Below are 12,577 nucleotides of genomic sequence, written 5' to 3' on the forward strand. Positions count from 1 at the left end.
GAATGGCCACCTAGGTCACCAGATCTGACACCGCTGGATCTTTTTATGGGGTTACTTGAAATCTCTTATATTTAAAACTCAATTAGATTCAACTAAACAATTGCAACAAAGAATTATACAGTGTGCAAGCGTAGAAGTATTTTATCTGAAATTCTTCAAACAGTCAAATGTCCGAGAACAATTTGAATATTGGCTGTACTTGTGCTTGGAAATGAATGGAACCTATTTTCAACAATTCATAAAGTAGTTTTCAGTATTTCATTATCATTATCATAATTTTTTAAGGAATTGCATTATTTAACTGTACATAAAATACATTTTACTCATTTGTGAGCTTAAGTCAGAATTAAAAAAAAAATTAATGCAGTTTATGTAGAATTTAATAAGAAACACAAAAATTATTAAAGAAATAAGGGTTGCCATTTGAAATTTTAGGGGCAGGTGCACTGGGGGTCAGGAGGTTGGAAGTAAAACAACAAAAATGCGTCAATTGTTTCGTCTAATTTTCATGCTCTTATTGGTAGAGACAAAATTAAATGCTTTTCGTTTTTAAATTGTCACTCGGTATATTGTTTTTTATAAAGTTAGATATTTTTAAATAAAAGTTAAAATCTAACTCAATTTAGATTCTTAAAATACTTCCCCTTCTATAAATAGTGTGTTATTTCTGCAGTCATACCTTGAGAATAGGACGCAGGTTGTCAGATTTGCTGGGGAGTCTTCTGAATGTCGTGAGCTCATCATCGCTGTTTTCCAAGGATCAGCTTTGTATGATGTTTTTACTAAGAAACATGATCAATACTATTCATCAGAACCAAAGCATAAAATTCTGACGCGTTCATCTGGATGAGGTTCTGCGGTGGGACATACATGTCCAGGACATGGCTGCGAGGCTGACATCTGCTTTATATGCTCTACGTTCCTTATCGAGCTATGCTGCCAAGCCCACTATACGAACAGCATGGTTTGGACTTTTTCATCTTATTTTGTCTTATGCCATATTATCTTCGGGACACGCATGCCAAGCAATTCGAATATTTAAAATATAGAGAAGAGCTATCAAGCAGGTCTAAACTATAAAGACTGTTGGAAGAAGCTTTTAGAACTCTTGGTATACTAACTATCACTGCTCTCTATATACTTAAAAACATACTATTGGTCCATAAAAATAGACAGGATTATGTCCAAACATAACTTAGTTCCTACTTACCAACGTTTGGTAAGGTGTCAAAGTAGTCCAGAATATTGGGGTATTAAGTTTTTCAATAGAATACCTTTAGAGACGCAGGAACTGCATCATTTTGATTTAAATAAAAGAGTAAAAATTGAATCAAAGAAGCTCTAGTTCAGGAATCCTTTTATTCATTTCAAGAAATTTTGCGTTACAATTTATAACTTTTATATACCTTTACTTTAAACAACATAATTTTAAATAGTATAGACAGAGTTTCTATTGTACTTTGTATCTTTTATATTGTGACTTGTGTAAGTACTACTTTATGCATTTACATTTATAAATAATTTAAATTTGAATTTGAGTTATAGCGTAAAATATATAAATATTAACATGTATATTATATGACCTCAAAAAAATAAAAAAAAAAACGATTTAGTTATGTCAAGCGACACGAAGGCATGTTTAATTTACAAAAACTCAAAAAAGGCACCTAAATAGATTATCTATGGCAGAAACTATACCTTTATAAAAATATTCAATTTTCTATAAAACCATTATTAGTTTCTTTTAACCTTTGTTACTTAACCAATGTATATATATTATTTCAGCTTCTGGGCATCGACAGCGCATTTTGTCTAGTGGAATCATTTATTACGGGCCTGATAGATAATTGGTCGACACAGCTGAGGCCGCATCGCCAAACCTTTACAATGGCCGTTTGTATCGTAATGTTTCTATTGGGAATCCCAATGGTCACCCACGTAAGTACTTTATTGTCGATAGTCAAATTGAGACTTTGTTTTATACAGGCTTTTGATATTTATGACTTTTATTTTCTTGGCACGTGAAAAATAAGAAATACGAATATTTATGTTTTCGAATGAAACTTTTTTGAATAGGCTGTTACATCCAAACCACTCCAATAAATAAGTTTTACGGGTTTACATATAAAAATGAAAAATTAAAATTTTCATATGTTTACTCACAACTTTAACCCCTTAGCCGACGCAACATTCATCTTAATTTTTTAAATGAGGGGATGTAAATATATCTTATAACATAGCAAGGTTTAAAAGGTTTTTTTCAGTTGACGGTCTGTGTTTTTGTGATCAAAGGAATTTTTAACATTTAATTGAGATCTCTAATGAACAAGAGTAATGGTTGTTTAATGGAAGGCATTCAGTTATATTAGAAATAGCTGTTATCGGTTAATTTAATATTAGCTCTATTATACATATTTCTGGTATGATTATGGTTTTGTGGAGCACTGTACAGAATCTTCTTAACAGTAACTAAAATAAAATTTAACTTCCATAAAAATTAATGAAAATGCCTTTCTAAACAAAGAACTGTACATTATAATTTAATTTTTTTTCGAGTAATTATGTTTATTTTAATTATTGTCGTGCCCTAAAGAAATATTCTGAGCCTTTTACTTTTTTTAACCATTGGTATTAAAAAAAATTTACTGAATCCTGCTAAATCAAAATACTTAAACCGGGCGGTGTATTTACATACTATACTATGCTACAGAGCATTAGAAAGAAAAATGTTTTTATGTGATTTGTTTGGTACTGTAAAATTGGTAGTAATACATTTAATGATTGTGTAATTATTTATTAATTTAAATAGTTACAATTAATACTCGTATATACAAAATACATAATATATAAAATAATTAGTAAATAATTATTAATTATTTTTTCTGGCGATTTCGATATAAGACAAGATAAAGGATGTTTAAATATTTTAATGAATATGATGCGACTGGAAAATTTGAAAACAAATAACTAATGTTGTGAAGGTGTGTTGTACTTTAAAAATTGTAATAGTGGATTGTGGGTTTTTAAAGGTACGTAATTTCTTTAATCCATTCCTAAATTTGGTTTAATTTTAAAATATAGGTTTCGCTTCCGAATGTACAGATTTATATTTTTTATCATTAATCTGCTTGTATGGATAATACGATGGGGTAAACTTTTCTAAAATAGCGAAAAAATGCCCTTATGTTGGTAAAATTGTTCAACGTAGCCACACATTGAACCACAAAATAGTAATAGTGCAAAAGTTGATTTATATTACTCTGCAATTCATGTAAATTAAAAACTAAATTAAAAACTCATTCAGTGGTTAAGCCTGACTGCGTAAGTATTCTTCTGAAGTTTGTTTTAAATTTTTTGCGATTTCAGAAAAGTTTGCAAACTGTTTAGAATTAGAAGGTGCACCAAGTAAGGATAAGACTATAAGAGATTATTTTATTAGATTAATTTTAATAGAAAAATAAAACAGATTTATAGGTATTAAACAAATATTTATTAAAAATAAAAATAGGTACTTAACGTAAAATAAAAATAAAATATCTCAGTTTACGAAACTTTATGTTAGTATCTTAACTTTATTATCTAATTAGTTGTATTAGTATCTAAATTAGTATTTTATTATAGTTAGTTAGGCTAAAATAAACTTTTTAATAATATTTGGCGTTATGGCTATTGCAGTCCTCAGCTTGATTCAGTGACCTTGAAACCTTACGTCTTCGGATGATTTATTTATTTTTTGCAGGCCTTCCTGCCTGAATTCTTTTTGATCAAGATGTCATTCCAGATCTTTGCGATCTTCTACTTGTGGACGTAGGCTGTACTTTAATTATTTTTCCACGACAAATAATCTTCATTTTACATTTGTTGCTTTAGTCAAGTCTCTTTTAACCATCTGTACGAGATTTAAAAAATTTTGACTTAATTGTTCTACCGCAACTTCTTTTCTCTTAAGTAGATCATCTGGATGTAAAGATGATGAAGGCAAATTTGGAAACATATCTTGTTGAAAAAACGTAAGTATGTCATCTTTTTCTTTACTGTTATCTTCATTTGTGTTAGAAGTATCCATCATATCTTTAAAAAATATGTCATCAATATTAGGTAAGGATAGGTACTATTGAATTTAATCTTTTTATTATGAATACTAGGTATCTTATCTTTTATTTTTTTATATAAAATAGACCTACTAAATTATGGAATGATTTCTTACAGCTTTTTGATAATGATTAACAGTGGTATAAACTCCTTAAATTTGGTAATATTGTCTATAGATTGTCTAAAAAAACGCTCGGACCCGTCGATTTTTATTTCAAGTTGCGCATTTTTGTACGTGAAGTTTGTATATACAAGGTTGTTCAAAAATAAATTATGACCATCAACTTAATTTTTTCAAATGAAAGCACCTTTTCTTATTTCATTTTTGAATTTCGCGTGGAATTCTACGTATGTTTCATGCATCATGTTCTATACCTAAAGTCAACAATTATTGAAAAAAAAAAGACCAAACATTATTATTGAAGTTCACCTTATGAGTCATCTTATCTCTGAGAATTTTTATACAGAGCAAAATTTCATTCATTCGTGTTTTTCTATTGTTGGCTGGTGACCGTGTATTTTCATAGGAACTGTATAACAGTTGTACGCCAAACAGATATTGTCAAGTGTGAAGTGTACGAGCAAAGTTGCGGTTTTCACAATGGTAAAATTTACGAAACGAGTTATGTATCCCCATTCTACTTATTATGCATTTATTTAGCTTAGCTAGCATTAGTATTTTTCTATTGTTTATTCACTATTATAAATAGATGTAAATTAAGATTAGAGTTAGTTCTTTCTGTAAAGTTGATTGTTAAACTACTTAATAAAATTATTTTTTAAAAAGAGTTTTCGTCTTATCGACCACGTAATTAACGAGAAAAAATAGAAATTCTGTGCATGGTTGTAGAATACTTATGTAGAATACTTATGGTAACATTTGATAGTTTGGCCGGTCGAAGTTTATTCTTAATCTTGTCTGTTAATCCATAACTTTTTCTACTTTCTTTTGCCACATTTTCTTCCCACGACTTTGGATTACTTTGGATCCATTTGGTTGACCTTTTATATTTTGAATTATCTGAAAGGATTAAAATATAAAATATTTTAACACTATTTGAGCTCTATAAAATTATTATGAATCAATACACTTGTACGATCGCTGGTGTTGAAGATAGTGGACTGTATATTTATTGAGAGACTTTTGTTTTTATTAAAACTTTTATTAGACAACTTAAAACTGATAAATTACAGGAGCAAAACTGAACTTAAATGTTATCGCGTCGCGTGAACAGCTGGAAGAGAAGAGAGCGGATAATCGAGCGGTAAAACGACCGATACTGCCGGAGCGTACACTCGAGTCTGTTTTATTGGCCTAATAATAGATGGCGGCATTAGTTATAAGAGAATAAACAGCAGAATAAACACTTATGGAATGTACATACCGCCGGCCTTGAAATAACTGGGTATTTCAACACAAAGAAACGAAAAATTATTAATTAATTGTTTTGTTCCACGTCAACTGGCAATGGACATAGTTTTGTTATTGCCCTCCTCACTACACCATTTTTCGTGCGGACAGAAACTACGCGCACTAAATTGTCATTTCCGGGATGCACTGCAACTACACGTCCTAAAGGCCAATGCATAGGTGGTTCGTTGTCTTCCTTCAGGAGAACCAAAGTGTCAATTTTAATGTTCGCTTGCTTGACACGCCACTTTGAACGCTGCTGTAAAGTATTCAGATAGTCTTTGCTCCACCTTGTCCAGAACCGTTGAACCAATTGTGAGAGCTGCTGGAAATGCTTCAACCGGTTAGTAGAAGTGTCTAGAGTAGCACGTTGAGGTACAGCAACCAAAGCCTCTCCAATTAGGAAGTGTCCAGGCGTCAATACTTCCAAGTCCGTAGAGTCGTTAGTAAGGGGTAAAAGGGGGCGGGAATTGAGGATTGCCTCAATTTGCGTGAGTAATGTATAAAAACTTTCAAAATTCAAATGAAAATCTCCGAGAATTCGTTTAAGGTGGTATTTAAAAGAACGAACTGCTGACTCCCAAATGCCTCCATGGTGGGGAGATCTTGCAGGGATAAAACGCCATTCAATTGAATGTTCAGCAAAATAAGAATTATATTTTTTATGTACCGTATCTCGGACTATTTGAGTTAACTTTCTAAGCTCATTGTTGGCGCCTACAAAATTGAGGGCATTATCGCTAAATACTTGAGCTGGCAAGCCCCGACGAGAGACAAATCTTTTAAAGGCGTCCATAAATGCATTGGAACTCAAATCAGTGACTAATTCAACATGACAAGCACGAGTACTGAAACAAACAAAAATGCATAAGTAGCTTTTAATCAAAATTCTGGAACGCGTTTTTCCGTCCTTCATCAAGTAAGGGCCGGCGTAATCAATACCGCAAATTAAGAAAGGACGGGAAGGTTTGACCCGTTCAGTAGGCAACGAACCCATTAATTGATAAATATTTTTAGGCTTTACGCGGAAGCATACCATGCATTTACGCAAAACACTTCGTACGCAATTTCTACCACACACTATCCAAAATTTCGTTCGTATTTGAGATAAAATTATTTGGGAACCAGCATGCAAATGCTTTAAATGGAAATGAGTAACCAATAAGTTCGTAAAAGGGTGTTTTGATGGTAATATGACTTGATGCTTACTGTTGAAAGGTAAGTTTGAATTTACTAGTCTACCACCCACTCGCAGCAAATCATTTTTATCGAGAAACGGATTTAAACTTAAAAGTTTACTATTTCGTTCCAAAGGTTTCTTATTTTTTAGATTCTCGATTTCCCGTGAAAAACAATCTATTTGCACTAATTTACAAATTTTAAAAAGTGCATTTTCTAGGTCAGAAGTTAATAAACTGCCTGTTACCTTGGAAGGACTCTTTGCATTGTTGCAAAAGCGAAATATATAAGCAACAACTCGAATTAAAGTAGTATAAGAAGACCACTTTAAAAACATACTATTCGGGGTTCTAACTTCATTTTGATGAATAATAGGAAAAGATAAATGTATGTCTTGTTTTCGTATTTCATTAACTGAAATTTTTATTTTACGCAGGCTAGGCCAATTTTCCGGTTCTTGACTTAAAAAAGATGGTCCGTACCACCATAAAGGCGATTTTTCTAAAACCTGTGGCTCACAGCCTCGCGAAACAATATCAGCGGGATTGTTTAATGTATCTACATGAATCCAACTAATTCCGTCAGTAATGCGCTGAATTTCAGCAACACGGTTTGCTATAAAAATTTTCCACTTGCTTGGTTCTGAGCTTAACCAATCAAGTACGATCATCGAATCGGTAAACAGAAAAATATCAGATATTTGACATTTTAAATTATTAACTACGCGGTCTAATAATTGAGCCAACAACAACGCGGCGCATAATTCAAGACGCGGCAAGCTAGTTGAGCTTAAAGGTGCTAATCGAGATTTGGAGCAAATTAAATGTGAATTTAAATTACCTATGTCGTCACGAGAAATTATATACAAACATGCGCCGTAAGCGTCTTGTGATGCATCAGAAAACCCACAAATTATTATTGATTTTGTAGAACTGTGCTTGGAAACGACGCATCGCGGAATGTTAAAATTATTTAAATAATTTAATTTCTCAAGAAAATTAAGCCATTCCTCTGAAATCTCTTTGGGTACTTGGTCGTCCCAATCCAATTGTAGTTTCCAAACCTTTTGTAAAATTAATTTTGCCTTGACTATGACTGGATTAATTAATCCGAGTATGTCAAACAACTGACCAATTCCGGCTAAAATTGAACGTTTTGTTATTTGTACGTTATCCTGCTTAAGAGAAAATTTATAGCCGATTGTGTCATTTTTTGCATTCCACGTAGTGCCGAGTGCTTTTGTTTCTTCGTCGCCTTGTATCGAGTATGAAGTAGGAAAATCGTTTACAGATGTGCTCTCTAGCACTCGAAGCTCGTTTGACATCCATTTTCTAAGATTTAGACCTGCTTTTGCTAAAATTTCTGAAACCTCACTTTTTAGTTTTAACGCATATTCGATGTTATCGTGGCCAGAGATAAGATCATCAATATAAAAGTCGTTTATAATTATTTTACTCGCGTCAGGATGTGATTTTTTATGTCTTAGACCGACTTCATGAAGTACTCGAGTTGCTAGAAAGGATGCACTCGCCGTACTATAAGTTACGGTATTTAATTGGAAATGTAACAACTCTTTGGTTTGTTGATCGCGCCAAAGAATTCGTTGCAACTTTCTCTGCGATTCATCGACCAAAATCATCCGATACATTTTTTCTATGTCGGCAATCATAAGTATAGGGAAAAAGCGCATTTGTAAAACAATTTCAAACACGTCTTTTTGAATTTTTGGCCCTACTTTTAAAACATCATTTAGACTTAAGCCTGTGCTTGTTTTGGCACTGGCATTGAACACAACTCGCAATTTTGTTGTCGTACTTTCCTTTAGTACAGCATGGTGACTAAAATAAACATGTAGATCCTCGGGAGAATCTAAGGCTGGGTCTATTCGCGTCATGTGACCCAAGTCCTCATATTCTTTTAGGAATTTTGCGTATTCCTCGCGTAAATTCGGACGTTTTTCTAGGCGTTTTTCTAAAGAATTAAGGCATTTTAACGCACTCGCGAATGACTCACCAAGTTGTATATAATTTTCCTTTAAGGGAAGTTTGACTATAAACCGACCGCTTTCATCGTTTCGAACATTTTCCTTAAAATGTAATTCGCACTCTAATTCCTCATTTGTTAATTTATCTTGCTTACTTCCTACCGTTTCTATAAGCCAAAATTTTGTCAAAGTATTATTTAAATCATTATTATTATTCAGATTTAAAAAACATGAAACTGGCTTAGACGAGTCAGTATGTCTGAATTGTTTATTACATAAGGGTCCTGCAATAATCCAACCAAATTTCGTATTTTGCAAGATTGGTTTATTGCGGCCTAATTCGATGTTTTCATTATTTAAGCAACGGAAAAATATTTCTGTACCCAAAAGAATATCAATTTCCTGTGATTCATAAAATTCAGGATCCGCTAATTCGATATTCGATGGTATGTGCAACAAAGAGGGGTCAAAAGAAATTTGAGGTAAATTTACTGTTACGTTCTCTACCACTAGAAACTCTACGTCGCATTGAAAAGAACGGTATAACGATTGTACCTTTGTTTTAATTTTCGATAAAATGTTACAAGATGCGTTATTAATGCCAAAAACTGGCATATTTATTTTTTGTTCAGGCAAATTAAGCTTTTGTAAAAGTCGCTTACAGCAAAAATTTGACTGACTCGCAGAATCTAATAAGGCACGGCATTTTACTGGTTTGTTTAACGAATCGTATAAATACACCACTGCGGTGGCCAACAATACCTGCGTTTGGCACGTTTTTATTTTCTCTTTGTACGAGTTTAAATTAGTTTTACTGTCTAAATCGACGAACTCGCTGACTTCGCGAAACGTCGAGCAAGCATTTATGGTGGAGAAATTCGAATTATCACTTTGCTGCTCGGCCGCTGGCGGCGCTGAAGACGCTGACGTCAGGTGATGCCCGGCCGGTCGTTGGTGCTGCTGCTCACCGGCACTGACACTGTTGCCAATGCGTTCCGCTTCATCAGAGGAAAAGGGATTTGGACTTAGATTCGGGGTGGTGTTTAAATTGCAAGTATTTTGATATTGTGTGAAACGGGATTTATTTGGATTCGGATGGGAATTAAGCTGAGGGATGTTTTGAGCTGAAAAACTAAAATCGTGTAAGGCTGAATTGTGCTTTCTGTTGCAAAATCTACAATTTCGACTTGTGCAACTCTCGACATTATGCCCTCGTTTTAGACAATTAGTGCATATTCCCGCGCGCTTGACGGCGAAAAATCTTTTGCTTTCCGGTAAAGCAAGCAATTTTGGGCATTTATATGCGAAATGATTATTTTCATTACAAAAGGAACAATTTAAAAATGTGTTTTCTTTTGGCGCTGTATTATAATTATTATTGACAGGCACGAATTTGTTTTGATTACCCGAGTTTTCAATATTTACATGGCTAACGACGCGAAGAGAAGGCGATTTTAAAGTTGTTTGATTTTTACTATCAATCGTTTCTAGTATTTGACATTTATTTTTAAGATATGCTAAAAATTCATCTAGCTTAGGTGAATCCTTTTTGTTAAATATTTCCCATTCCTTGCGTGTCGTTGTGTCTAATTTTTGGGAAATCATGTATATAATTAAGGTATCCCAATAATCAACTGGTTCGTGTAATGTTTTAAGGGCACGGAGGTTTCTGATTACGTTATCTATTAATTTTCGTAGGGCTTGATGCGATTCTTTACCTACGCTTTGAGTTTCGAAAAGATTACGAACGTGATTATAAATAAGTACCCGTTTATTTTCATATCGCTCGCGTAATAATTTTAAGGCTTCGTCGTAATTATCCTCACAAATTTCTAGTGATTGTAAGACTTGTAGCGCTTCCCCGCGAAGACACGATTGTAGATGATAAAATTTTTGAATTTTTGAGAGTTCAAGATTTCTGTCTACCAATGCTTTGAAAGTTTCATAAAACTGCAACCAACCTTCGTACGAGCCGCTGAATTGTGGCAACGATATTGGTTGCAATTTTGTGACACAACTTTGTGCCGTTTGCACTTGTGTGTTTGCTTCATCGTACTGTTGCGCGCTATTATTTCGAATGTTAGATTTTTCAATAATGCGAATAGCTTTAGATGCTAAACTAGAATAGTCGTCTTCAAAAGATTCTCTCTCACATTCACGGTGCGGTTCCAGCTCTTCTAAACGCGATTGAACTTGTTGAAACTCAACCCAAACCGTCTCGAGTTTATCTAAACGTAATTTTAGTGAAACACTGTCTGGATTTTCACTGTTAGCGAAAGTACCAAATCTTGTAAGACTACTTTTTAATTGACCTCTACGACCTATTAATTTTTTAATTTCAACCTGAATGGCTGTTAAATTCTGATCGACCTCTTCACCTTGAAACATTTTTTGTTATATATATATTTTTTTATTTATTTTTTTTTTTTTAATGTTTATGACTTGTACGTACGATTGTTTTTAAGTAGCGAAGGTATTCTGTTTTTTCACGAATGAAACGAAACGAACGAAACGACCTTAAACGAATTATAATTAGATACGAACAACACTACTTAAAATGTATTTTTTGTTTGTTTTTCTTTTTTATGAAATATACGCATTAAACACACAAAATTGGCATGCATAGGAAGGGAAAAGTGTGGTAAAAGCTGGGTATTAAATGTGGATTTACTAACGACGATTAGTTTTAACGTTTTTTTTTTTTGGAATGGACCTACTTGGATTTGAAGTCTGGCAACGCTGCAACCTGCATCCTGTTCACGCTGACGAACATGGCCGACGACGAAATTATGAAGCCCTCGATGACGAAACTTTAACACGGCTTAATCGGGCTCGAATGACCAAAAAGATTATGTACGATCGCTGGTGTTGAAGATAGTGGACTGTATATTTATTGAAAGACTTTTGTTTTTATTAAAACTTTTATTAGACAACTTAAAACTGATAAATTACAGGAGCAAAACTGAACTTAAATGTTATCGCGTCGCGTGAACAGCTGGAAGAGAAGAGAGCGGATAATCGAGCGGTAAAACGACCGATACTGCCGGAGCGTACACTCGAGTCTGTTTTATTGGCCTAATAAAAGATGGCGGCATTAGTTATAAGAGAATAAACAGCAGAATAAACACTTATGGAATGTACAACACTCGCCTTCCAAATGCTCAACTTGCTTATTTTCAGCATTTACTTCACCAGATATATTGATGCTTTGTAGGGCATCATTTTGTTTAGAAAGGTCACGCATTACATTATGCAGACTTGTAGATGGTTGCCTATTTTCCTTTTGACGGTCATTATAGTCTTTGGTATTCGCTAAAACAAAAACTAAATATATTATTTGAACTCTCTCACCGGTAACTAACTAACCTTGACTAACACTTGGTTCTAAATTATGAAATATTTTAATTGGGGAAATTTCCCATGAATCATTCTCACTTTTTCGATAAACTTTAAATCTCTCTTTACTCCTTAGCTCCTTATGTGCTAATAACACAATTTTTTTAGCTTTTAAAGATATTTTAATTAATTTATTGTTGGTAAATCACAACCTGTTCCTGTTAAAAACTACAAACAATAATAAATCAGCTAATTTATTCTAAGCACATAACCTTACTTTTTGGAGCTTAGTTGGGTTTTGCTGTCTAGTCATAGTTTATTCGAAAGGTAGTTAACTTAGTGGATTTTACTTGTTTCATATTAACATGGATGGAACTTGGGTAAAACGGACCCCGTTGTCACAGCATAACAACAAATTTCCTGCCCTGTAAATATTAGGGAAAATGTTTTACGGAGTTGACAACCGCGAGTGTTTCTAACTCATAAGAATAATATTTTGATTCGCATAGAGAAGTTCTTTTACTAAAATATTCGATAACCCAGTTTTTATTATTTACCTTTAAGAATAAAATAGC

The 12,577-nt window shown here is 33.3% G+C and overlaps 1 protein-coding gene across 3 annotated transcripts in view; it reads left to right on the forward strand.

The window, feature by feature from the left end:
* LOC126742031 (sodium- and chloride-dependent GABA transporter 1-like) overlaps window positions 1-12,577 on the forward strand; it is a 130,987-nt gene that overhangs the window by 95,069 nt on the left and 23,341 nt on the right. For all 3 annotated transcript variants that reach the window (XM_050448558.1, XM_050448559.1, XM_050448557.1), the window contains exon 8: window positions 1,786-1,938. In XM_050448558.1, the coding sequence (XP_050304515.1) occupies window positions 1,786-1,938 (153 nt within the window). The remainder of the gene's footprint in view (window positions 1-1,785; window positions 1,939-12,577) is intronic.

The sequence above is a fragment of the Anthonomus grandis genome, chromosome 11, assembly GCF_022605725.1.
Source record: "Anthonomus grandis grandis chromosome 11, icAntGran1.3, whole genome shotgun sequence".
Taxonomy (NCBI): Eukaryota; Metazoa; Arthropoda; class Insecta; order Coleoptera; family Curculionidae; genus Anthonomus; species Anthonomus grandis.